The 24,046-nt window shown below is 43.3% G+C and overlaps 1 protein-coding gene and 1 pseudogene across 2 annotated transcripts in view; one reads left to right on the top strand and one right to left on the bottom strand.

Moving 5' to 3' along the window:
* The window catches only part of LOC308283737 (cytoplasmic phosphatidylinositol transfer protein 1-like), a 230,222-nt gene that overhangs the window by 26,900 nt on the left and 179,276 nt on the right, over positions 1-24,046 (bottom strand). Inside the window, exons 3-5 of the mRNA XM_080724210.1 lie at positions 7,308-7,456; positions 6,865-6,953; positions 3,992-3,999 (exon numbers count right to left, since the gene is read on the bottom strand). Of these exons, the coding sequence (XP_080580336.1) occupies positions 3,992-3,999; positions 6,865-6,953; positions 7,308-7,456 (246 nt within the window). The remainder of the gene's footprint in view (positions 1-3,991; positions 4,000-6,864; positions 6,954-7,307; positions 7,457-24,046) is intronic.
* LOC308284087 (tubulin beta chain-like) lies at positions 22,156-23,488 on the top strand (annotated as a pseudogene). The gene has a single exon. The product of its transcript is annotated as a tubulin beta chain-like (transcript).

Below are 24,046 nucleotides of genomic sequence, written 5' to 3'. Positions count from 1 at the left end.
TATACGTTGGAATGTCACCAGCATGAATGATATATAAGTTTATACCTGGCCACTGGGTACATTTGCTTTAACATAAAAATCCTTATACCAGAAAAGTGAAAGATGAACTTTCTTTTTTAAATATGCAAAATATGCACTTACCACTTTCCCTGTGTGTCTGTCAACTACGTAACCATGTGGAAATGATGGTTGTGTTCTTATTCTAAGGTCAGTTTTAAGGATGCAGGGGTGGTCGTTCAACTTACCCACAGGTTCATCTTACCTATTACCCATCTTAAATATGAATAATTGTATTTGTGTGGGGGAAAAAACAGATGTCCCTTGACATTTTGACATCCCCATATTACTTTCCTCTTCATGTCTCATGTCTCTTCAGCAAACTGTCAACATGTGAACCTATCTATTATATCTACCGTATATATCCAATCTATCTTTATAGCATGTAATCTTCCAGATAGATTTCATTTCAATTTGGAACGGAATGGAATACAAATGTATTTCACCATTTTCAATGCTAGGACTCCCAAACTTAGTTGCAACTAAGTTGTAATTCAACCAATTTACCAACATTATGCACTGAACGTAAAAATATGCAGTGAACTGAATGTAATATTGAACCGTTAAATATTGATCCATGATCATATCATATCATATATGATCATGCTCAACACCAAAATGTGGTGTTAATGATTGGGGTGGGTGGCATAGGGTACTAGTAACTCCTTTCATGAAAAGATGTTGACATGCTGTGTGGACAAAGAACGGAATTACCCTAACCATGTGGGGGGTATGAGACCTCCTTTGTGTCAATTTCTGCTTAGAAATTAGGATATAGCGTGACAGAGAGACAGATGCAGGGAGATATTTGGAAACTCTCTTTAACCCCTTTTCGACTCCAGCTTTAGCACCACACCTATCGGTAAGAAACAAATTGACCCTTTTAACTGGGATTATAATACAATATAAATTTGTATTACAACTATGCTAAATTATAATACACTATAATGGATTATAACTGTTATTATAATACACTGTAAAGTATTAATGTATTACTATGATAATTATAATACACTATAATAGCTTATGATAGTGGTTATAACGCAATAGAATCTATTATCATGTAACTATATCCTGGTGGTCTAAATAAAAAGTCAGTGAGTGATCAGTCATTATGAAGTGTTTGACCCTGTTTGGCCTAGCTCAGACCTACTCTATATTGGATACTTTTTAGTACCACGTTTAGTACCACTTTCACGCCACTCTACCTAGGTCCGTGTAGTGGAAAACATTGCACAAGTAGGCGTTGTGGTGTGGATTGGTGTGGAGTTGGGCCAGTCGAAAATTGGCTTTTGTAAACTTCCATCTCTTTCCATAACAGAATATACATTGGGTTCACACAAAGTGTAATTTGTATAGATTAAATGAAGAAATAATATTTTGTGTAGCCCTGTAGTGGCAGCCCTCTGTGTGCAAAATGAATATGGTATGTAACATTTACAGAGATTTTCCTTCTCTGGTGAGTAGAGTAATCTACAATATTTTATTGTATTTCTTAGTATTTATTAGTATAGGTCTAATAGACCTACAGTAGGCTATGTCATAACCTTCTGATACAATTATCATCATTAAATTGTTTGGTTAACATGTTTTAACTTCAGCACTTGAGACCAAGAACCCTCCATCTCACCCTTTTATCCTCTTCCTTTCAATAACTGTCTATTGTCCGGTTAATCGTAACAATGAGTTCCTGAATAGCCTCTCAGCAGAGTCTCAGACTCCCAAACTGGTCCCCGGAACCTGAAATTCTAAATCTAAATGTTTATGGTTTAAAGATGTTGATGAATATATTTTTTGCAAAAATATTTTCAATGGAAAAAACTTTTTTCAAATATGGAAACATAATGTTAAAAGTCACAAGCTAGCATTATATCCATTGTCCATGCAGTGGATCAGACTCAAACAGAATCAAACAGAGAGTGGTAAAAACGGCAGAAAGTTCCATTTGAAGTATTTATAAAGCACTTTTCGAAAAACAACGTTACAAAGTGCTTCACAGTGGCAAACAAAACAGAATTCTACAGAATAGAATACTAAAAGGGGCACAATGGTGCAGTGGTTAGCACTTCGCCTCACAGCCTCCTTGCCTGGGCATAGACCCTCACACAAAAACATGCAGTAGTCCTGGTTTCTATACTACCTCCCCATAGCCAGCCGGGTGCTCCCCAATGTCCCCTGGCGCGGCAGGGGGAGAGTGGAAACCAGGAGTACAGGTTAGGTAGTCACCGGGTGAGAAAAATGGGTTGCAAAAACCGTGGGATAAAAAACATTTAAGATAAAAAAAAGAATAGAATACTAATTTCTATGAATAATTGGTGTAGAGGTAGGTTTTCAGAAGTGTTTTAAAAAATACCCTTGAGCAGGACATCACACAAAATCACTGTCTGACAAGAACCACTAGCATCATATCTGACACTACCCACCCATATCATGGCCTGTTCAATATACTGCCTCCTCTGATGGAGACAGTCAACCAACTAGTCTTATACCCTATCACACCTTTAGAGTGGGGATGTGGGTGGGGGTGCTGGTGTGTGAGAACAATGACCCTCCAAAATTCTTTCAATTGATTCCTTTAGCCGCGACAAAAGTGACAATACCCTATTGGGCTCGTGACAATGAGGGCTTTTCACCTAAAAAGAGGACAATACAGACAAAACACCGGTTACTCATCAATCACACATGTCACATTCAATTCACTTGCTGGATGCTCTCAGCGCAAAAATAAAATTGACACAATTCATTAAATGGAAACAATACCTATAACAATATCATAATACCTTTCAGATAAAAAAGATAATTGACTAATCCACCGTATTGATAACCATTCATTCACTTTTTTTCCCAGCGATACACCCTCATAGAAGTAATGATGTCATTATATCAGCTTTCCCACGATCACATCACACACCCCCAAACCATACCACACCACCCTACACAAACCCTCCCCTCAAGCTCACGTAAACCATAAGCACCACCCACAATCATTTTCATTGGTCAATACTATAGCCAGTAACAGCCCTTCTCAGCATCCAAACACACATATTCATTTAGTGCTCACAGCATACACACACACATCCAGACAGACCCCTTCGATGTCAAGTTCACTGACACAGTCAAGCCAAGAACTTGATAAACTAAGCGCATAGGAAGACTGCTTCTAGGATCAACGGAATGTTTTTACAATATTACATATTAAAATAATGACGGACCAACACATGTTTTAACAAATGTTTTAATATGTTTGGAATATGTGCAGAAAAAACATCACAACACCAACCCACAAATTCACACTTCCCAAACCCATAGGCTTTAACCCATTATCATTTATATTTTTTTACCATAAACTTGATCACAACATTTAAACATTAATACAGTTTTTCCCATGACCTTAATGTTTGACCCTAACCCTACAACAATGTTAAACCTGTTGACCTTGAGCTTTGTTTATTACTTTCCCATGAACTTTACCATGAACTTTCCCATGACCTTGATGTTTGACCCTAACCCTACAACAATGATAAACCTGTTGACCTTGAGCTTTGTTTATTACTTTCCCATGAACTTGACCTTTGACCTCTAGCATTGATAGAACAATAGACCCTTTGTTCACCTGTCAAATTTGAGGAAAGCAGGATTTTATTATCTCTCTCACACACACACACACACTCTTACATTATTGCTCTCAGCCACTCCGCTATCATTCATTGGCTCTTAAGCGCAGGCCTTTGATTAGACACTTCCAATTATCATAAAACCCAGCGCTGCTTACATAACGTGTTGATGCAGCGCGTGCGTGCGTGCGTGCGTGCGTGTGTGTGTGTGTGTGTGAGAGGGAGAGAGAGAGAGAGAGAGAGAGAGAGAGAGAGAGAGAGAGAGAGAGCGAGAGAGAGAGAGAGAGCACTGCGGACACAATCTGTGTGTGAATACTTACAGTATATTCTGTCCAGGCCCAGCAGACGAACCATGGAGAAAGAGAGAGAGAGAGAGAGAGAGAGAGAGAGAGAGAGAGAGAGAGAGAGAGAGAGATAGAGAGAGAGAGAGAGAGAGAGAACATTAATCAGACAGCATTATGACAAGAGGAAAGCAAGAGTTAATTGTTAATTAGTTCAAGGTGGCACAGAAAGTATTATCAAAAGAACAATATATACTATTATAACAAAACATGACATCCTGAGCCTATTATGAACACATTTCATTCTCATCATCATCATCATCATCATCATCATCACCAGTAAGACTCCCTAATCGGGAGATAAGCGACCGTTGGTCGCTTATCTCCACAAATATCACAGCCTCCACCTCTCACGTCATACGGGCAGCCATAGTTACACCTGGAATGTTGAATCTCCATATATGGAGATAACCTACCCATCACACAAAGTCTGACCTCACCAGCCCATACCTGGGCATGGACGACTTATATCTCCATATACGGAGATGGCCATATATGGAGATACGATGACATCACAGAGTCCACAGCTGATGATGTGGCGTGATGTCATACAATACACAAACAAGCCCTATATAAAGGGGCAATTCTCACCAGGGAAGAGAGCATTCCCCACTAGCTGAGTATCTTAAGATGGTTGGATGTGATGATAAGCCACAAATAGGCCAAAAGTTTGTTTTACCAATTATCAAGACATACGGGCAGTTGACAGTTTGCCATTGTTACTCATTGAAGTTGAATCTCCATCTGAATCCCTTTTATGCCCATATATGGAGATCCCTGCTCTGAGTATCTGACATCACTAATCCCTTTTATGCCCATATATGGAGATCCCTGCTCTGAGTATCTGACATCACTAATCCCTTTTATGCCCATATACAGTATGGAGATCCCTAACAGAATCCATTTTATGCCCATATATGGAGATACCTGCTCTGAGTATCTGACATCACTGTGATGTCACCTGTTTATGCCTAAATATGGAGATCCCTGCTCTGAGTATCTGACATCACTGCGATCTCACCTGTGATGTCACAGTGACACATCACCTCAGTATCTGTGATGTCACAGTGACACATCACCTCAGTATCAGGCGTTACACGTATATACATTGAGCAGGGCAAAGGTGTGACGTGTGTGACGGACGGACGGACGACCTTAAACCTAAACTGCGACCTTGCGGTCGCAATCATCATCATCGTATCCCATTATGAAACAGTGGGTTGGCTTGGCCTTCTCTCTCTCGTAATCACAGCATCGTTGTCTTTTATTTATTTATAAGGCCTTGTCAGGCCAGCTCGCATTGGATTTAAGTTCACTATTAAATTCTAGTGCCTTGGGATATCTAACAGGCACGCACGCACGCACGCACGCACGCACGCACGCACGCACGCACGCACGCACACATTTAAATTCATCATTCATAGTGAGTTCTATGCTCCAGACAAATGAAACAAACTCCAGACCAGTGGTTCCTGACCTTTTTCCTTTTTTTTTCTCTTTTCAAAGATACATTTGATGTCTCCCCGGGAGACAAACCGGTTTAAATAGCCGATCTACAAGCTCAGCTCACAACACTTCAAGCGTTGTGAGCTCGTAGATTGGCTATTTTCAAATAGACAAAGTATAAGATAGGGCTTAATTAGTCAATGTCACTGGAACCGAGGGCTTCAAACGTAAAAAAGACAGTAAAAGGTCTTATTTGGGATGTTCCTTTTAGGCAGGGTGTTCAACCGTAGTTGTATTGACTATACTTGAACTGTTCTCTATTTTTGTCTAATAAAATAATCAATCAATCAAAAAAATGTACGTTTTGTAATAAATAATCGAAATCTACGAAGTAACTTGTAGCTAAAGCTGAAGTGGTATCAAAACTGTCAAAGTAACGACAAATGTACGTCCTCAAGTCAAATATAAAAGTGGCTTAACATTTTACCCAAGTACAGTACTTGGATAAATGTACTCGATTACTTTCCGCCACCGCCCGCTGAGCTAATCTTCACGACAGAATTCGTGTTTGTGCGCCAGAATATTGCTTCCACATCATCTTTGTCCTCCGAACAATCCCCATGTAATGACTATACCAGCTGCACAGCAGGGCGCGCGCCTGCATGCATGCGTTGTTACAGTATGGGCTTCTACTGGCATCTTTTCATGAAACTAAGCTCATTATCTCAATAGCACACACACACACACACACACACACACACACACACACACACACACACACACACACACACACACACACACACACACACACACACACACACACACACACACACACACACACACACACACACACACCACACTATTGACTTCTCATTGTGTTCACACACAACACTACATGCTGTTATCGTAGTGTATGTGATTCTCTTTCCTCATTGACAACAAACAACAAACACATGGGTCATCATTTCCACCCCTCCATTGGCTGTGTACATTATTGACACCGTTGTTCACTGGGAAAGTCATTGCGTGCTATTATTATAATACCGGTGGTTTTGAAACCCAGATGTGTATACGGTATGCAGACGCTTATCTGAAAATATATTCCGTGCCAGGAACCACCAGAACAGAGAATCTCAACGAATCCACAGTTTTTTGGGGGTGGAAATCATATCCACGATGCAACACGTTGTGAGCGTGTAGATGGGATATTTTCAAGCCTCAGAATATGGATAAATGAATATTATATTTTACCAGTGACAGTATATGGATAGTAGGTCCAAGCCTCAGCTCAGTATATGGATAAATGATTATGTAGCATATTTTAACAGTGACAGTATATGAATAAAATAAATGAATATTATATTTTACCAGTGACAGTATATAGATAAATGAATAGTATATTTTACCAGTGACAGTGTATGGATAGTAGTTCCAAGCCTTCTCCGTCACATAGAAGATTTTAGGAACCACAGCTCTGGCCCAGCTGGGAAGTTTACTGAAAAACACACACAGAGAGAGAAACCAAACAAATGCATCAGTGAGAGAAAACAAAAACAGCAGAGAGAGAAACCAAACCAAAGCATCAGTGAATGAAAACATCCGTTTACTGAAAAACACACAGAGATATTAAATGAGACATCATTAAGGGACAGTTTGTTGAATAACACAAAAAACAAGGGATCCGTGAAAAAAAAGAAAAAGAAAATGTGTGTGTGTGTGTGTGTGTGTGTGTGTGTGTGTGTGTGTGTGTGTGTGTGTGTGTGTGTGTGTGCGTGTGCGTGTGTGTGTGTGTGCATGTGCGTGTGTGTGTGTGTGTGTGTGCATGTGTGAGGAGGGCAGTGAATCCTACTTGTTGAGGTAGACTCGTTTCTCAGTGAACTGTCCTTGGCCGTGCTCGGGGTCCTCGTAGGGTTCGTTCTGGACCACCTCCACGCCCTCGCCGCGGTCGCTCTGCTCGTGGCTGTGTTTGCTGATCATGTACAGCTGGCCCACGCGGTACTGTAGACACACACACACAGACACACACATTTACATTAGGATAATGTACAGCTGTAGGCCTGTTATGTGGTCGCATCGGGAAAGCTGCTTCAACTTTTGGGAAGCTCACAGTGAGAGAGAGTATGGGACAGGGAAAGCTTACTGTCCCATACAAAAGTGCAGGTGCACAGAGCACATCAGCACACTCTTGTACGGCGGTGGTTCTCAACCTTTTCAGGCCGCGACCCCCAAAATAATCATCTCCCCCACCCTGACGAGCACTAACAGTTGAGGAATTACATTTTGTATGACATGGTTTTTGTGAGCATGTAGATCAGCTATTTTCACAAATCTGGCTCTAATATTTGACATTTTAGAGGTATTAATAAGTCCTTAAATTGTCACTTTAGAAATGTGCATATACCGATTTACACTTAAACTTAAACCTTATGTTGATGTGTTTACTGTTGAGTGAGAAAAGAATGTTGCACATTAAGTTAATCATCTGGGGAACCCCCAAAATAATTCGGGGGGTCCCGACCCACAGGTTGAGAACCACTGCTGTATGGTAGTGAAACCCGGACCCACCAAGAGCGGAGACTAAACAGCTTCTAGCTTTGCTGCCTTATAGGCGAATACTGGACATAACCTGGAGGGATAGGATCACCCACACGGCAGTCCTGGAGAGAGCACAGCTTCCCACTATACTACTCTCTACTGAGACAGCGACAAAGGACTTCCTCTATGCAGAAATAACCTCGTGTAGCCAGGCTTACTCATCTGCAAGCCTGGTCACGACATGAGGCAGAGAGTGCCTAGAAAGGTGATAAGACTTCCGTTGTGTGAATTTCCCCGGAAGTTGTCCCGTATTCCCCTCTGAAAAAAAGAAAGAAATCCTGCTCAGTTCCTTCGGTTGCGCTCGCAATAAACAATATCCAAACAAAACATGGATTCTGACAACGTTACACCATTAACTCATTTCTAGACGATCCCGAGTATACTCGTGAAAAATACTCAAGTATTTAGAGTGCCGATCCCGAGTATACTTGCGAAAAGTACTGTATATAGAGTAACGCCGGTTCTCCTACCCAATAGTATGGCGGATGGTCCTGGCACGATCGGCCTTGCCGATTCATCATCATCACGGATCCACATGCACAAAATAGTAATCCCATAACATGGAGGCCGACGGGGAATCTCATCTTTAATGTCCATTTTCTCCAAACAACACTTTTAAAGCCAAGGATGGCATTAGATTCTCGCTACAAAAACATAATAACAAAGGCATCGATCGGCCATTTTAGAAACCACATGGTGTGACAACCGCTCCCGTTGTATGACGTCATGACGTCAACCCGGAAGTATTTACGCAATGGACTTCTGGCCTTCAAAATAAGACAATGGAGCGTAATGGAGCCCTGCGAGCGGCACGCTACACATTTAACCCGTTCATGTCTGGAGCACTAGAGCGAGTTAAGAGCTACAAATAATTTTGGTTTGTTTCGCAGGGGAGGTGTAAACAGACCTGCACCGCATGACCTAACTTCCCTTTACACGCGGCACTTCTCCCAAATTCATGCACTTCTGTTAAGACAACGCACAGCACACAGCACTAACTCTTGCCCATCAGCGTGATGCGGAAATATCATCTGGCAAGAGACAGACTCTCAGCCGGCCCCCAGCTCCGCTAATACCTCAATAAGGATGTCTGTAGGAAAGACCTCAAGAGCTTTAACATCAGCCCCATCACCTGGGAAGACTGCAGCTCAGGACCGCCTTCAGTGGCTGCTCACCTACGAAACCAGTCTGGCTCAACACCACCGAGCAAAGAAACCAGGTGGCTCAACACCACGGAGCAGAGAAACCAGCCTGGCTCAACACCACGGAGCAAAGAAACCAGCCTGGCTCAACACCACCTAGCAAAGAAACCAGTCTGGCTCAACACCACCTAGCAAAGAAACCAGCCTGGCTCAACACCACCTAGCAAAGAAACCAGCCTGGCTCAACACCACGGAGCAAAGAAACCAGCCTGGCTCAACACCACGGAGCAAAGAGGACAGAGAGAAAGCAGTGACAACAACAGGACACCACCTCACCATCATCATCCTCGGGACCCCGGCCTACACATGTGACATCTGTGGCCGAGTCCGCCTCTCACGCAATTGGTCTGCTCAGCCACGCTAAAAATCCCAGGCACAAGAAATCCACTGTATATGGCCTTCCGTGACCACGATGAAGATGATTTATAGAGATACACACACATCTACATAACACACAAATATACTGTGCATGTGTTTATAATAATGTAGATGCACACATTTACATGTGTATACGATCATGTACAGCTGTAGACACACACACATTTTGCTACTTTTGTGTGACAATGTAATACCATACAATACAATACAATAAAACCTAAAAAGCTGGAGACCCCAAAAAAGATGTACTCATAAATATAGGTCCATGATCCAAAACAATGGATCCTGAGTTGAGCCAGTGTTTGGGAAACATAGTGCTTCAGAGGGGACAGGGAGATTTACAGCTCTATATCATATTTAACAGCACGTGAAGGTCACACACGGTTGTGTTATGATATATCAGTTATTTATTATGAGCAACAAACTTCCCGGGTTGCCATGCGCTCTGCCTGCCAAGGCAGATTCCTGCCAACGGAAACACTGTGGTGCTTTAATGCCTGTAATGGATCTATGTTCCTCTTTAGACAAAACAATACAAGTTGCTCCAGTCACATTTGCGCTTGAGTTAAAGTAGGCTACTAAGTAATTGCTTTTAAGCATAAAAAAGAAGTAAAAATGTGTACATGTTCTTTTTAATATCAATGTTATTGCTGTACAGGAATTTAGACATTTCCCCTTAAAATTCAAATACATTTCTGGAAGTTTTAGGATAAAGTAGTTAAAAATAGCAGATCGAACATGTTGTGAATGTTCAAATCTGCTTCATCAAACAAGGCCGTCGCACAAAAGTATTGAAAACAGCAGATCTACAAGCACACAACGCCTCGCGGTGCGAGGCGTTGTGTGCTTGTAGATCGGCTGTTTTCACTGGTTTAAGTCATTTTTAAAATGATAAATGCAAAACTAACGGTTTTGGACATACAAGATATTCACCCGACAACGGCAATATCTGAACTGTCACTGGAGTAGCGGGAACGCCACCGTCGCCCCCTGCAATGTTTTGGCCCCCTAGACATAATTTGGCCCTTGGGGAAAACTAATTGGGGAACCCTGGTATATAGTGAGATATAGTGTCAAAAAAGTTCAAATTATCTGTATTTTTGCCCAAGTATTAAAATGTACTGTGTTACTGTCCACACCACAACAAACTGCCCCGCGGTTGCTATGCACCTTTGGCTGCCCAACAGGATTTTTTCTGTGAATGGAAACATGGTGGCGGTGCTTAATGTCCATAATGGCCTGGCGTTCTCCGTTTGACAAAACAATATAATTTTTATGGCGGTCGTAAATGTCAAAGCTCCAGAGGAGAGGCCAGGATTACTGTCACTGCTGCATAGCGATGACAACTGGCAACCAGTGTGACAACAGAGTCGTTCCTCCTGTGACAAAGCCTGCAAATCAGCTTCAATAAACAGCACTACCATAATAGCAACACAAGCAGCACTATTGATCTATAGCCAGCTAGCTATAGGCTTACTCAGTGGTGTAAAGTAGTTACTTTACACACTTTTGTACAAATTTGTACTTTTAAGTACAACTTTGACGCATTTGAACTTTACATGAGTATTTCCAATTTGCAATACTTCTACTCCATCACATCTCGGATCAAAATATTGTTCTTTTACTCCACTATATATGTTTATTTGAAAACTTTAGTTACCAGTTACTTTCTTGCAGGTTTAAACTATAATATTATAAAACATAATATGGCCATATACTACTTTAGCCCTATTTCATACCTAAGGCTATTTGAAAATGGCCGTCTACAAGCTCACAGCGCATTGTGAGCTTGTAGATCTGCTAATTTCAATCATTTTACTTTTACTTTTGGTACACCCCAGGGCTCAACCACTCGAGAACTAAGTTGTAGTAAGCATTAGTTTGGCTGAGTGTCCCTATTATTTTCAAAATGTTCAAGAAATGCCCGGAAATAGTGAGAAGAGCTTAAATCGTGACCTAGACCTGACCTTGACAAGAACAGTGAATGTACAGTCTAATTCGTTCTCCTGCTATACCACCAACATGTGGAACGCCCTTCCGCAAGCCTTAAAGGAGAGCAAATCGCTAGCCTCCTTCAAAATTGGTATGAAAAGTCACCTTCAGGCGGCTGCTACTCGTGAGTCGTGACTTGTAAATAGACTAAGCCCCCATGCTCCCACCCCCACTGATATTATCCTAGATAAAGTACTATGTTCTATCCGTCTGTCTTTCAATGTTATATGAGATACATAAAGTGTGGTTCCTGTGGAAATAAGCCGTAGTGCTTTCTAGGATCTCCTTTTAGTTGACCTTGTACCAGTGATTTGTGCTGTCATGAAACTGTGCTTTTTTCTATTGCAAACTGCTAATAAACGCTTCAATCAATCAATCAATCAAAAAACAGTGACATTTAAATTTTAGCCAAAACGTATTTTCAAGGCAGTTTGATTGATTGATTGATTGATTGAAGTACACTCAAATACTTCATGGTCTAAAAAGGATACCACCAAAAAAAAGCGTAGCGTTACTTGTTTCCATTAGAGTCCTATGATTCAATTCATCAACATATTATGTAATATAACACCAAATGGCCTCATAAAGTCATAAAGGTTTAATCTAGGGGTCCACAACATAAAACGGTTGGAAACCCCCTGAGCTAGGGGTCCCTGTCCCACCGCAGACGTCTATGAGCGCAGGGGCGTCAATTGGGTATGGCAGGGGTATGCAGCTGCCATACTGGGTCCAGGGGGGAAAATAAAAGTTACTTTTAAATATAAATCCATGAATGTCTCTTTGTCTACTCTGCTGGTTATTATGTTGTTAAATTACATTAAAATAACTACAACTGCAAAATGTAACAAAATTGTCACTTTAACAAGGTATTATAATTATATTCTCCACACTTTTATTCTCCTCATCTTGACAGAGTGGTATATTCCCAGGTTCCGCAGCTCAGCTGCACAGGTGCAATTCATTATTGTTAATTGTGGCACGTTTACTAACATGCCAAGTTTAGCTGCACTTGAACAACCGAAAAAATTAAAATGAAATAGAATGTACTTCTTAAAAAATGTATCATGTCTGTTGCTAAGGTATGGAAACATGACTGGTGTCTTGCACGCAAGACACCAGTCATGTTGCCATACCTTAGCTTTTTCTTAACTGACGCCACTGTATGAGCGGTCAGCGCCGGTCACTCAACGACCACACAGTGCTTCACTCGTCACCCACTGACCCACTTGGCATGGCCACCCATCTATTGACTGGAATAGTGTCACATGTGCCAGGCAGCTATTTTCCGCTCATTCGGAAAAGCCAAGCCGGGCCAAGCCAGCCAGCCAGCCAGAGTGGGCTTCAGTCACTCCGAGCAGAAGATTTCCGAGCACTGCATGAGACTGCATGGTGGGACTATTTGTAGGCATGGGAAAATGACATGTGACCCTGGAATAAAGCGCTGCTGTGAGCGGAATGCCCAGAGGGGCCAACATGCCCAGTTAGGTGCCACATTCTCAGGGGCAGCAATGGACAGTAACCCAAGTACATAATACTTATGAGAGGGAGAGAGAGAGATCAACCAGGTGCTCAATGGAGATAAAAGTGAGAGTTAAAAAACGTCAACGCTTACTTTATGACTTTCATTCCACTCTGTCTCAAAGACAAATAGTGTTAGTCTACTTTTGACGGGGAAGGGGAAAAAAGTACATTTATGAAATCAAACCACTTACTGTAAGCCCTATTTCAAATATAGCGAACATTTCTGGAAAATCTTTGAATTTTGGGCAGGAAATATTAATATTTACATAAACCAATGCATTGATATTTTAAAAGACAATGTGTTTAGCACCTTGCACTCATAAAAAATGTGTACTCCTGTCCTTAACTGAAGTATAAATTTGACTGAGCAACCTTCACTCAGTCGAGCAGGGCCGTGCTGGCCATTGCGAAAAGCGGGACAACTCCCGAATGTCCGGTTCATTCCCGGCCGGTCCAGGCCGGCCATTAGGAAAAAAATTCAAATAAAATGTCGGCCTTCGTTCCATTTTGGGGGCTGGGCGGCCAACAAAGTAAATTGTCACTGTCGGGCAGAAACCTTGTATCTCCAAGTTTCAAATTTGTAGCAAAGCCCTGCTTCATCATACAAGAACGTCGCACAAAAGTAGTGAAAACAGCAGATCTACAAGCACACAACGCCTTGCGTTGCGAGGCGGTGTGTGCTTGTAGATCGGCTGTTTTCACTAGTTTAAATCATTTTTAAAATGATGAAAACAAAACAAACGGTTTTGGACATACAAGGTTTCCACCCGACAACGACAAAATATAACTCATGTAATTGGCCCACTGGCTTGTCACTTGTCGTGATCTGAAATGGCAAATCTTTTGAGTAGCAGCAGCGCTATAGAGAGAGATCTCTCTCTATAGCGCGCAATGAGGGCCTCTCCAACTCTTTTTCCCGGGCTGAATCAGGAAGGAGCCCAGCATGTCCCTGCAGTCGAGCAATATTTGATTATAGGCCTATCTATCTATAGAGTATTTTGTCCAGCACTGCTCAGGGACCTTGTGCATGCTTGAGAATATAAACACACTGCAGAGCTCCTGTCACACATACTGTAGCAGCGTTAAGCCAGTGGAAAGAAAAACAAGCAGCAAGAGCCGTGGCGATGATGTGTGTGTGTGTGTGTGTATGTGTGTGGAGGCCGGGGTTATCACTCACACACCTCTACTGTAAGGGTTCCCAAACCTTTCAGGCTGCATATTTCAACTGGGGACCCCCCACCCTGACGAGCACTAAGAGTTGAGACAATTAACACATTTCGTATAACACGGTTCTATTGTGGAAAAAATAGCCGATCTACATGCTCACAACGCGATGCGAGTCGTTGTTGTGATGTAGATCGACTATTTTCACAAGTTCTGACAATTTGGCCAATGTTTAATTTGTCATTTTAGAGGTATTAAAAAGTCCTTAAACTGTGACTTGAAATGAAATGTGCAGCCGCCCTCTATACACTGAAACGTTATATTGGTTTGTTTACTGTTGAGTGAGAAAACAATGTTGCACATTAAGTTAATCATCTGGGGACCCCCCCCCCCCCCCATTGGGAACCACTGCTCTACTATACCTCCATTCTCCAACCACAAGAAACAAGGAATGGAGACAGACAGACAGGTGACAATGACAGGTGTCACACGCAGGTGACGTGACGTGACAGTGGAGTGGAAACAGTCCTGTGCTGATGGGAAACTGGCTCAGTATAATATGACTGCCATTTAGCTGCTATTTCCAGAACCTCCACCTTGTTGAACGCTGTTAACCTCTTTCTATTATGGAGCCGCAAGTATAGTTTCAAGTTGGGAATTTGATTCAGGCGCAAAGGACACAACAGAACAACCCATTGACGCACTCACGCACGCACGCACGCACCCGCTCACGCACAGGGGATGCAGAAAATGCGATTGAATTGATGGCTTCCGTATAAAACATCTGAGCCCATAACAGAGTTAACTATGGCATCACTTGTTGTTGTTGAATAATCTGTGTTTGATTTATAAATGACAGACAGTGAGAGAGAGAGAGAGAGAGAGAGAGAGAGAGAGAGAGAGAGAGAGAGAGAGAGGGAGGGAGGGAGGGAGGGAGGGAGAGTATAGTGATATTAGCGTGCTCTAAGCTAACAGTAATATTTGAAAGGATCACAACAAGGTTTACAGGCCATATGGACCGCTTAGCTGAGAGAGAGATGAAGCAGGGACCCCCAGATACCATATAGTTTCATCGTTTGACAGCACAATCATCAGTGTATTTTGGATTCATGTCAATTTGTGTTTTTAGATACTTAAACACTTGAGCCGTCAATAATTAATAAACTTGACCTTTCACTCTTTTCTAGTGTGCTCTTTTCCCCCCTCTACACCGAACCTCTTTGCCTGAAAATAGCCGATCTACAAGGGGCGTTGTGAGCTTGTAGATATGCTATTTTTGGCTAAAGTTCTCCGAATATGGACGTTAGGGTTCAAGTGGTTAATATAAAAAATTAGAAAAAGGTTTCTATCAAACAAAGATTTGAAGGACCCCCTGTAGTAACTCTGAGGACCCCCTAGGGGTCCCGGACCCCCTGTTGAAGACCCCAGATATACTGTAGACTATACCCAAATAAAATATACTGGAGCGCTCAACTGGTCTGCACGTATTTATTATTTAACAGGGGTGACTGTTCTGCACATATTTATTATTTAACAGGGGTGACTGACGTTTCAACGCACGTCTTTGCGTACAAATCCTACGGCCTGAGAGGACCATAATAACCGCATGTCATGGAGCCCATAGCCCGTGGCTGCACATGCGCAGAGAACCGGTGTTTACACAAAAACAAACAAACAGCTTCAGTTAGTTAGGAAAGTCAAAAGTGGGCTCCGTCACGGTCTGCCTATAAGACAAATTAATGGACACGATGCCTTTGTGGAAGTTCACATCAATTACTCAAGCCACCGAGGAGAAAGCTGCGGATCGGACGGAATGACGGGATGATAGAATGGAAGGACAGAGGTTCTTTACATTTATAGTAGGGTTCTGTAGAGGACAAACCACTGGACCTTGTTCAGGTTGTGAATAATTCATACTCTCATATTCTCTTTCTCTTTCTCTTTCTCTCTCTCTCTCCCTCTAACGCATCTCGGAGCAGTTTGCGGCCATGTTCCGCCACAAGGCCTACTACCTGCACTGGTACACAGGCGAGGGCATGGACGAAATGGAGTTCATGGAGGCCTAGAGCAACATGAACAACCTGGTGTCAGAGTACCAGCAGTACCAAGATAAATAGCCACATAAGTATAGAGTGCAGAGAGAGCTGTGTAGTGCTTCAAAGAAACTAGCTTACCAGGTAAACATCAAACCTAGGATCTGTCTAAACCATGGGTTTTCAACAGGTGGTTCCTGGCCATAATAATAATCGATAATTTGCATACCTCTGATAGTGTGATTAGTGAGTAACAAGGTAGAAACAAACTAATCTGGAATATGGAATGGTGCATGATCCAACACCACTATCGTGTCAATAGTGGCGGTCCCCAGGTTTGCTCTTAGTCAGGGTGGTGGTCCCTGGGGTCAAAATCAGTTGAAAACCCCTGGTCTAAACAACATGCTATCTAAGTAACATTCTGCACATTTGAAACTATAGGATATAATGAACATGGCATCTGTCGAAACAACATGCTAAAATCACATTCCGTATATTTGAGCATTTGAGCAGACAGCACGAGCATACAGCATGCTAAATCGAAATAACGTTCTGTTTATGCAACCAATGATCCACACAGACAGAACACACAGCAACAACCTAACCCTCTTCAAATTGTTATTTTAATAATGCATTCCTACTTTTTCATACCACTTGTTCCACCTTCATTTCCCCCTTCTCCTCAAGCCTGGCATTGCCAGACTGATGACGTTGGATTCACGCACATGTTGCTCCGCGGAGGAACATGTGCGTGAATCCAACGTCATCAGTATTATACGGTTCACTAATATGCTCTGTATACCGTCAAAATAAACGAATAAAGTAAGTAAGTCAATGTGAATGTTAAATGTACATAGTAGATAGTTATATTAAATGGCTAAATACAATTAAATGGCTAAACACAATTTTCATCAAAATAATTGTTTTGACAGGACTGACAAAAAGGACGAATGCATCTACATGATGCAATTGCAAATGGGCCTAAAAACCATTGTCAAAACGCAAAGATTTTAATGATAGTATAATATGAATTATTATAAACAAATAATGTCGCAAATAAATATGTCATGGTCAAGTCCAAAGCTGACGGCCACAAAACAGTTGAAGCTAGAAACCTCAAAACCTACTCTAGCGAAGCCTTTAACCACAAACTGGAGAAATCTGACTGGTCCCCAGTACTAGCTAGCACTCAGGTCGATGAAGCCTGGCTAGGCTTTAAATCCATTTTCAACACTACCCTAGACGAAGTGGCTCCTTTGCGTAGGGTCAGGGTTAAAGCCCGCTCACAGCCATGGTGGAATTCGGAAATCTGTGAATCAATGAAACTCAGAGACAAAAAATACTCTGAGAAACGCAAATATAATCACAAACTCAAAAAAGGCCCCAATAAACACCTTAAAGCCAAATTAGAAATAGTCAGTTTAGAGGCTAATAAACTGAGAAATCGGACAACCTCCTTAATCCTTTCTGCCAAAAAAAACTACCTGGATGTGAAAGTTGAGGAAAACATCCACAAACCACGAGACCTATGGAAGCTATTTAAAACCCAGCTAGGCTGTGGTGCTAAACTCAGATCCATAGCCAGCAACATATCCATCCAAACTCCCATAACCCTCCTCACTGATAGTCTTGATGTAGCCAAAGATCTCAACATCTACTTCACCTCCATGGCCAAAAATCTGGTCAATAAACTGCCCGCTCCATCTGGGCTGTTTGGTGTTAGGCACATCTTGAAATTCTACAGGAACCTTGGGGTATGCAAAGACAACTTTAAACTTGCCACGGTGTCAACTGATGAAGTGTTTAAAAAACTGCGCACCCTACCTCAATTCAAGGCCGCTGGCCATGATAAAATTGCCCCCAAATTTCTCATAGACTCAGCTGCCACCATTGCCCCAATCATTACCCATATTATTAATCTATCTATCAAGCAGGGTTATGTCCCCCAGGACTTCAAATTAGCCAAGGTAACCCCCCTGCACAAAAAAGGCAGTAAACTTGACCCTGGCAACTACAGGCCAATCTCAATCCTTAGTTCCATCACTAAGGTAATGGAAAAAATTGTCTATGAACAGGTGGCTAAATATCTTGAAGAGAATAAACTGATCTACGAGTTCCAGTCTGGCTTCAGAGAGTCCCATTCCACAGATACATGCCTCATCTATTTGAATGATTACATCAAACGTGAAATTCACGATGGCAAATATTGCGGCATGGTCATGCTGGACCTCCAGAAGGCATTTGACACCGTCGATCATTCTATTCTGATTGAAAAACTCAAAGCTATTGGTCTTGATAGCACAGCAGTGAGATGGATGCACTCTTACTTGGTGGGGAGGGAACATATGGTGGAAGTCAACGGAACCCTGTCCCCCCCCCTCCCAGTAAACTGTGGAGTACCTCAAGGGAGTATACTAGGACCACTGTTGTTCTTAATATACGTAAACGACATGTCATCTGCTTGTGACTGCAATCTGTTTCTGTTCGCGGATGACTCGGCTCTCCTAGTCTCAGGCAGAGACATTTTGCAGGTTGAAAAGGCCCTTAACTGTGAACTTAACAAGATCTGCACCTGGCTCAATGACAACAGACTCTCAATTCACCTAGGCAAAACTGAATGTATCCTCTTTGGATCTAGTCAGAAACTTAGCCTAGTTGAGAACTTCACAATTAAAGTAGGTGACACTGTGATAGAAAGAAAAAAACACATCTGCTACCTGGGTTGCATCCTGGAGGCTAACCTATCCAGTGAAAAAATGACCACCAAGGTAATCAATAAAGTCAATCAACGAATTCGCTTCTTGCAAAGAGTTGCCCCACTGATCAATATTAAATCCCGAAAGACACTAGGAGGTGCTCTTATTGGGCCCCTCATTGATTACGGAGTCCTTGTCTGGTATCGCGACGCCCCAGCTGCCTTAAAGCTAAAGCTCCAAACAGCCCAAAACAAACTAATTAGGGTTGTGCTTGGTCTCCCTCCTCTGACCCACCTTACCGAGCACCACCACAAAAGCGTGGGGTGGCTCAAAGTAGCTGACAGAGTACAGCATCTTGCAATGGGCTTGGTGTACAAGATACACTACACCTCCAAGATTCCCATGTACCTGACAAACTACTTCTTAAAGGTCAAGGATGTTCACGATCATAACACCAGAGGCAGCTCCACTAATCATCATCAGCGTAGATTTAACACTAAACAAGGCGCTAACTCGTTCTCCTGCTATACCATCAACATGTGGAACGCCCTTCCACAAGCCCTAAAGGAGAGCAAATCCCTAGCCTCCTTCAAAATTGGTATGAAAAGTCACCTTCAGACAGCAGCTACCCGTGACTTGTAAATAGACTAAGCCCCCATGCTCCCCCCCCCCCCCTTTTTTCTTTGTATTCTGCCTTTTGTATTTGATGTTATGCTTTTGAAACTGATATTATCCTAGATAAAGTACTATGTTCTATCCGTCTGTCTTTCAATGTTATATGAGATACTTAAAGTGTGGTTCCTGTGGAAATAAGCCTCGGCTTTCTAGGATCTCCTTTTAGTTGACCTTGTACCAGTGATTTGTACTGTCATGAAACTGTACTTTTTTCTATTGCAAACTTCTAATAAATTCTTCAATCAATCAATCAATCAATTTTTTTTTAAATCCTTGACATTTTTCACTGTGATACCGTTAAATAGGAACTTAAAAGTATACTACGTTTGTTCCATCGATCGAAGCCGGAAAACACAATCGATTGATCATTAAAATATACACGCTCTGCAAATGCACGCGATGCGCTATTTCGGTGGTTCCCTTGGGAGCCTCTGAAACAGTGTATCATACTATCGGCCAATTCACTAGTTTGCAAATCCCGCCCCATTCTGCCCTGTTACTAGGCTGGGACATTAACCCTGGGCAGATTGTTTTTATAGTGGCAGTGAATGGGATTTTTTATTTTTTCATAGCCTCATTACAGCTATATAAAGTACCAAAGGAAAAACATCTAGGTGATATTAATAAAAAGGGAAGACAAAGGTACAGTAGTTACATTGCAAAACAGGGGGTTTCCCCCGAAAATATATGTTTTAATTAGTTTAATCCTCTGGATCAGAGAGAGAATAGAAATCGCGCATTGCATCTTGGGTAGGAAGAGGAGAACTATAATCTGTTCTCCTCCAACATCTCCTCACATAATAGGCTGGCTTTTCGTAATTCTGCCCATTTAAAATATATGTACCCAAACGTAACAAGTTAGACCATTGATAAGGTCCATGTGAACTAGTCTGTTGAAGCTTATTCATTACAATGATCGCAAACGCTATGGTCGCGAGCGGCCTGGCCGTGCTCCGCAGTGCGGACAGCCGGTGAAAGACGGCTCCCACTTTCTCCGACTGCAGAACTCCACCCCCGCTTGCAAAAAGTGAATGTATTTTTCTGGTTGGCCAGTCAGGGAGTCTCATGGACCAATCAGAAGGCTGACAAACGGTGAATTGTCTTAATGGCGGGGGCGTTTTGGTGCTTTTGAGGGACTGACTGTTAAGAGAATGAGCTGAGAGTTTTAAGCAATGGATCCTAGACGTCTGTAAATCACAGACTGACAAAGAGGAAGATAACATGAAACTGCACTCTAATATCCCAGTGGGTTTTCCTTTGAGCCCCCCTTCTTACATCTGACACAATATGAGACCACGCACGCACGCACGCACGCACGCACACACACTTCACTGACACTCTCGTACAATGAATAGCGAAAATAATCCTCTAGCCCAGGGGTCTTCCATTATTTCAGCCCAAGGACCCCCTAGCTGAGAAAGAGATGAAGCCGAGACCTGCCACTGTATATTGTAGGCTATAATATTGTGTTGCAGATTAAACCTTTTCATAGATTTCACTTCATAGACTTGTTTGACAGCACTGTCATCTATACAATACAATATGTTGGATTCATTTTAATGTGTATTTTCAGGCATTTAACCACATAAACTATCAGTAGGCCTACTTACTAATATTGACCTTTCACTCATTGTCTGCTCTATTTTCCCTGTACACCGAACCTCTTTACCGAAAATAGATGATCTACAAGGCAAGCTCACAACACCTCACTGGCGGCCCAGTTGCAGTAACTCTGAGGACCCCCTAGGCCTAGGGCATTGGTTCTCAAAGTGGGTTCCGGGGCTCCCCAGGGGTCCTTGAGGGAGTTCCAGGGGGTCCCCAGCTAAATGATAGTTAGGAACCAAATGTGTCTGTAACTCAGAGAGTGTACAAATGGAACCAAATGGATCCATTTGTACACACTCGAGTTAAATTAACATTGATTTTACAATATAAATTGGAGTCTCAGTGATAGAAATGCCATTAAATTGAGGTCCGTAGCCTAATGCATGTCAAACTGGGGGGGTCCTTGAAATTAAAATGATTGGGTTCACAGCTGGAGCCGTAAAAATCTTCCCTGACATATCTTTTCAAATGACTAGTAAGTGTCAATTAGGGGGTCCTTGACATGAAAAGGTTTGAGAACCACTGCCCTAGGGGTCCCGGACCCCCTGTTGAAGACCCCCGCCCTAGCCTAAAGGGCAATCCACCCTGCATGGCCATAGGAGATGTTATGCGTTTTGGACTTCAGACAGAGGCTCTGAGCCATGCTACACTGTACACAAATCAACGTTGTCAGGCAAAGGTTTGCATTGTGTGTGACGTCAGGCCAGAGTTCTGGTCGACCATATAACCTGTCAAAGGAGGACAGAGAGAAACATACACAGGGATAAGGAGTGAAGCCTATAGGTAGAAGCTTAGATTTACACTTATTACAGAGAGGGTTTTAGGGCTTAGACATCATGAGGGAAATAGTCAGCATGCAGGCTGGCCAGTGCGGCAATCAGATCGGGTCCAAGTTCTGGGAGGTCATAAGCGATGAGCACGGCGTCGACCCCACCGGCACGTACAACGGCGACAGCGACCTGCAGCTGGAGAGGATCAACGTCTACTACACCGAGGCCACCAGCGGCAAGTTCGTCCCTCGCACCGTGCTGGTGGACCTGGAGCCGGGCACCATGGACGCCGTGAGGTCCGGTCCCTTCGGCCAGATCTTCAGACCGGACAACTTTGTCTTCGGCCAGACGGGTGCCGGCAACAACTGGGCCAAGGGCCACTACACCGAGGGGGCGGAGCTGCTGGACTCGGTCATGGACGTGGTGAGGAAGGAGGCGGAGAACTGCGACTGCGTCCAGGGCTTCCAGCTCACCCAGTCGCTGGGCGGCGGCACCGGCTCGGGCCTGGGCACGCTGCTGATCAGCAAGATCCGCGAGGAGTACCCCGACCGCATCATGAACACGTTCAGCGTGGCGCCCTCGCCCAAGGTGTCCGACGTGGTGGTGGAGCCCTACAACGCCACGCTGTCCGTGCACCAGCTGGTGGAGAACACGGACGAGACCTTCTGCATGGACAACGAGGCGCTCTACGACATCTGCTTCCGCACGCTCAAGCTCACCACGCCCACCTACGGCGACCTCAACCACCTGGTGTCGGCCAACATGAGCGGCGTCACCACCTGCCTGCGCTTCCCCCGGGCAGCTCAACGCCGACCTGCGCAAGCTGGCCGTCAACATGATCCCCTTCCCCCGCCTGCACTTCTTCCTGCTCGGGTTCGCGCCGCTCACCAGCCGCGGAAGCCAGCAGTACGTGCAGCTCACCGTGCCGCAGCTCATCCAGCAGATGTTCGACGCCAAGAACATGATGGCGGCGTGCGACCCGCGCCACGGCCGCTACCTCACCGTGGCGTCCATGTTCCGCGGCCGCATGTCCATGCGCGAGGTGGAGGAGGAGATGCTCAAGGTGCAGAACAAGAACGCCAGCTACTTCATCGAGTGGATCCCCAACAACAGCAAGATGTCCGTGTGCGACATCCCGCCGCGCGGCCTCAAGATGGCCTCCACCTTCATCGGCAACAGCACGTCCATCCAGGAGCTGTTCAAGCGCATCTCGGAGCAGTTCACCGCCATGTTCCGCCGCAAGGCCTACCTGCACTGGTACACGGGCGAGGGCATGGACGAGATGGAGTTCACGGAGGCCGAGAGCAACATGAACGACCTGGTGTCGGAGTACCAGCAGTACCAGGACGCCAGCGCCGAGGAGGAGCCGGAGGAGGACGACGAGGACGACGATCTGTGAAAAACCTCCCTAGCGGTTAGCGGGTTTGAGAAGGGTTAAGAGGCCTAAAATCTTCTATTAGAGGTTTTCTCCTTCGCTTGGATGCGTTTCCTGAAACTCTAAACCCACTAGTTCTCAACGTCAAGTCCAGGCACCGACCAGGGGTCCAGATGGATCATTACGGGTCTATAAGTAATGGTCATGTTAGAATGGAAGCAAATGGACCTTGAGGATTTTACAGTGTAGATAAAATAAATAAATAAAACAATTAAAATTAAAATGCATAACTTAGGTTAAAATAAAAAAGGTTTGAGAATCACTACTCTAATGTTATTTCAAAAACTAGGCCTAAGTGCAACCCCAAAATAGTAAAAAATAAATCTCATAAACCGCAAAAATCAAATCCTAAAGTAATCAAAAAAGGCAAACCACACGCAAACAAAAGACACCAGTTGTGTCAAATTTAAATGACTAAACCAATAACACCAAACGCATAGAATCTTCTGATCATTGGAATTTGAATCAAAACTGACCGATACAGTGATGCTGTCAAAATAAAAAGCACAATACAAATACAGA

The sequence above is a fragment of the Nannobrachium achirus genome (assembly GCF_963921795.1).
Source record: "Nannobrachium achirus genome assembly, chromosome: 4".
NCBI classification, from domain to species: Eukaryota; Metazoa; Chordata; class Actinopteri; order Myctophiformes; family Myctophidae; genus Nannobrachium; species Nannobrachium achirus.
The sequence above is the reverse complement of the archived record's forward strand: the minus strand, read 5'-3'. Positions and strand labels throughout refer to the sequence as shown.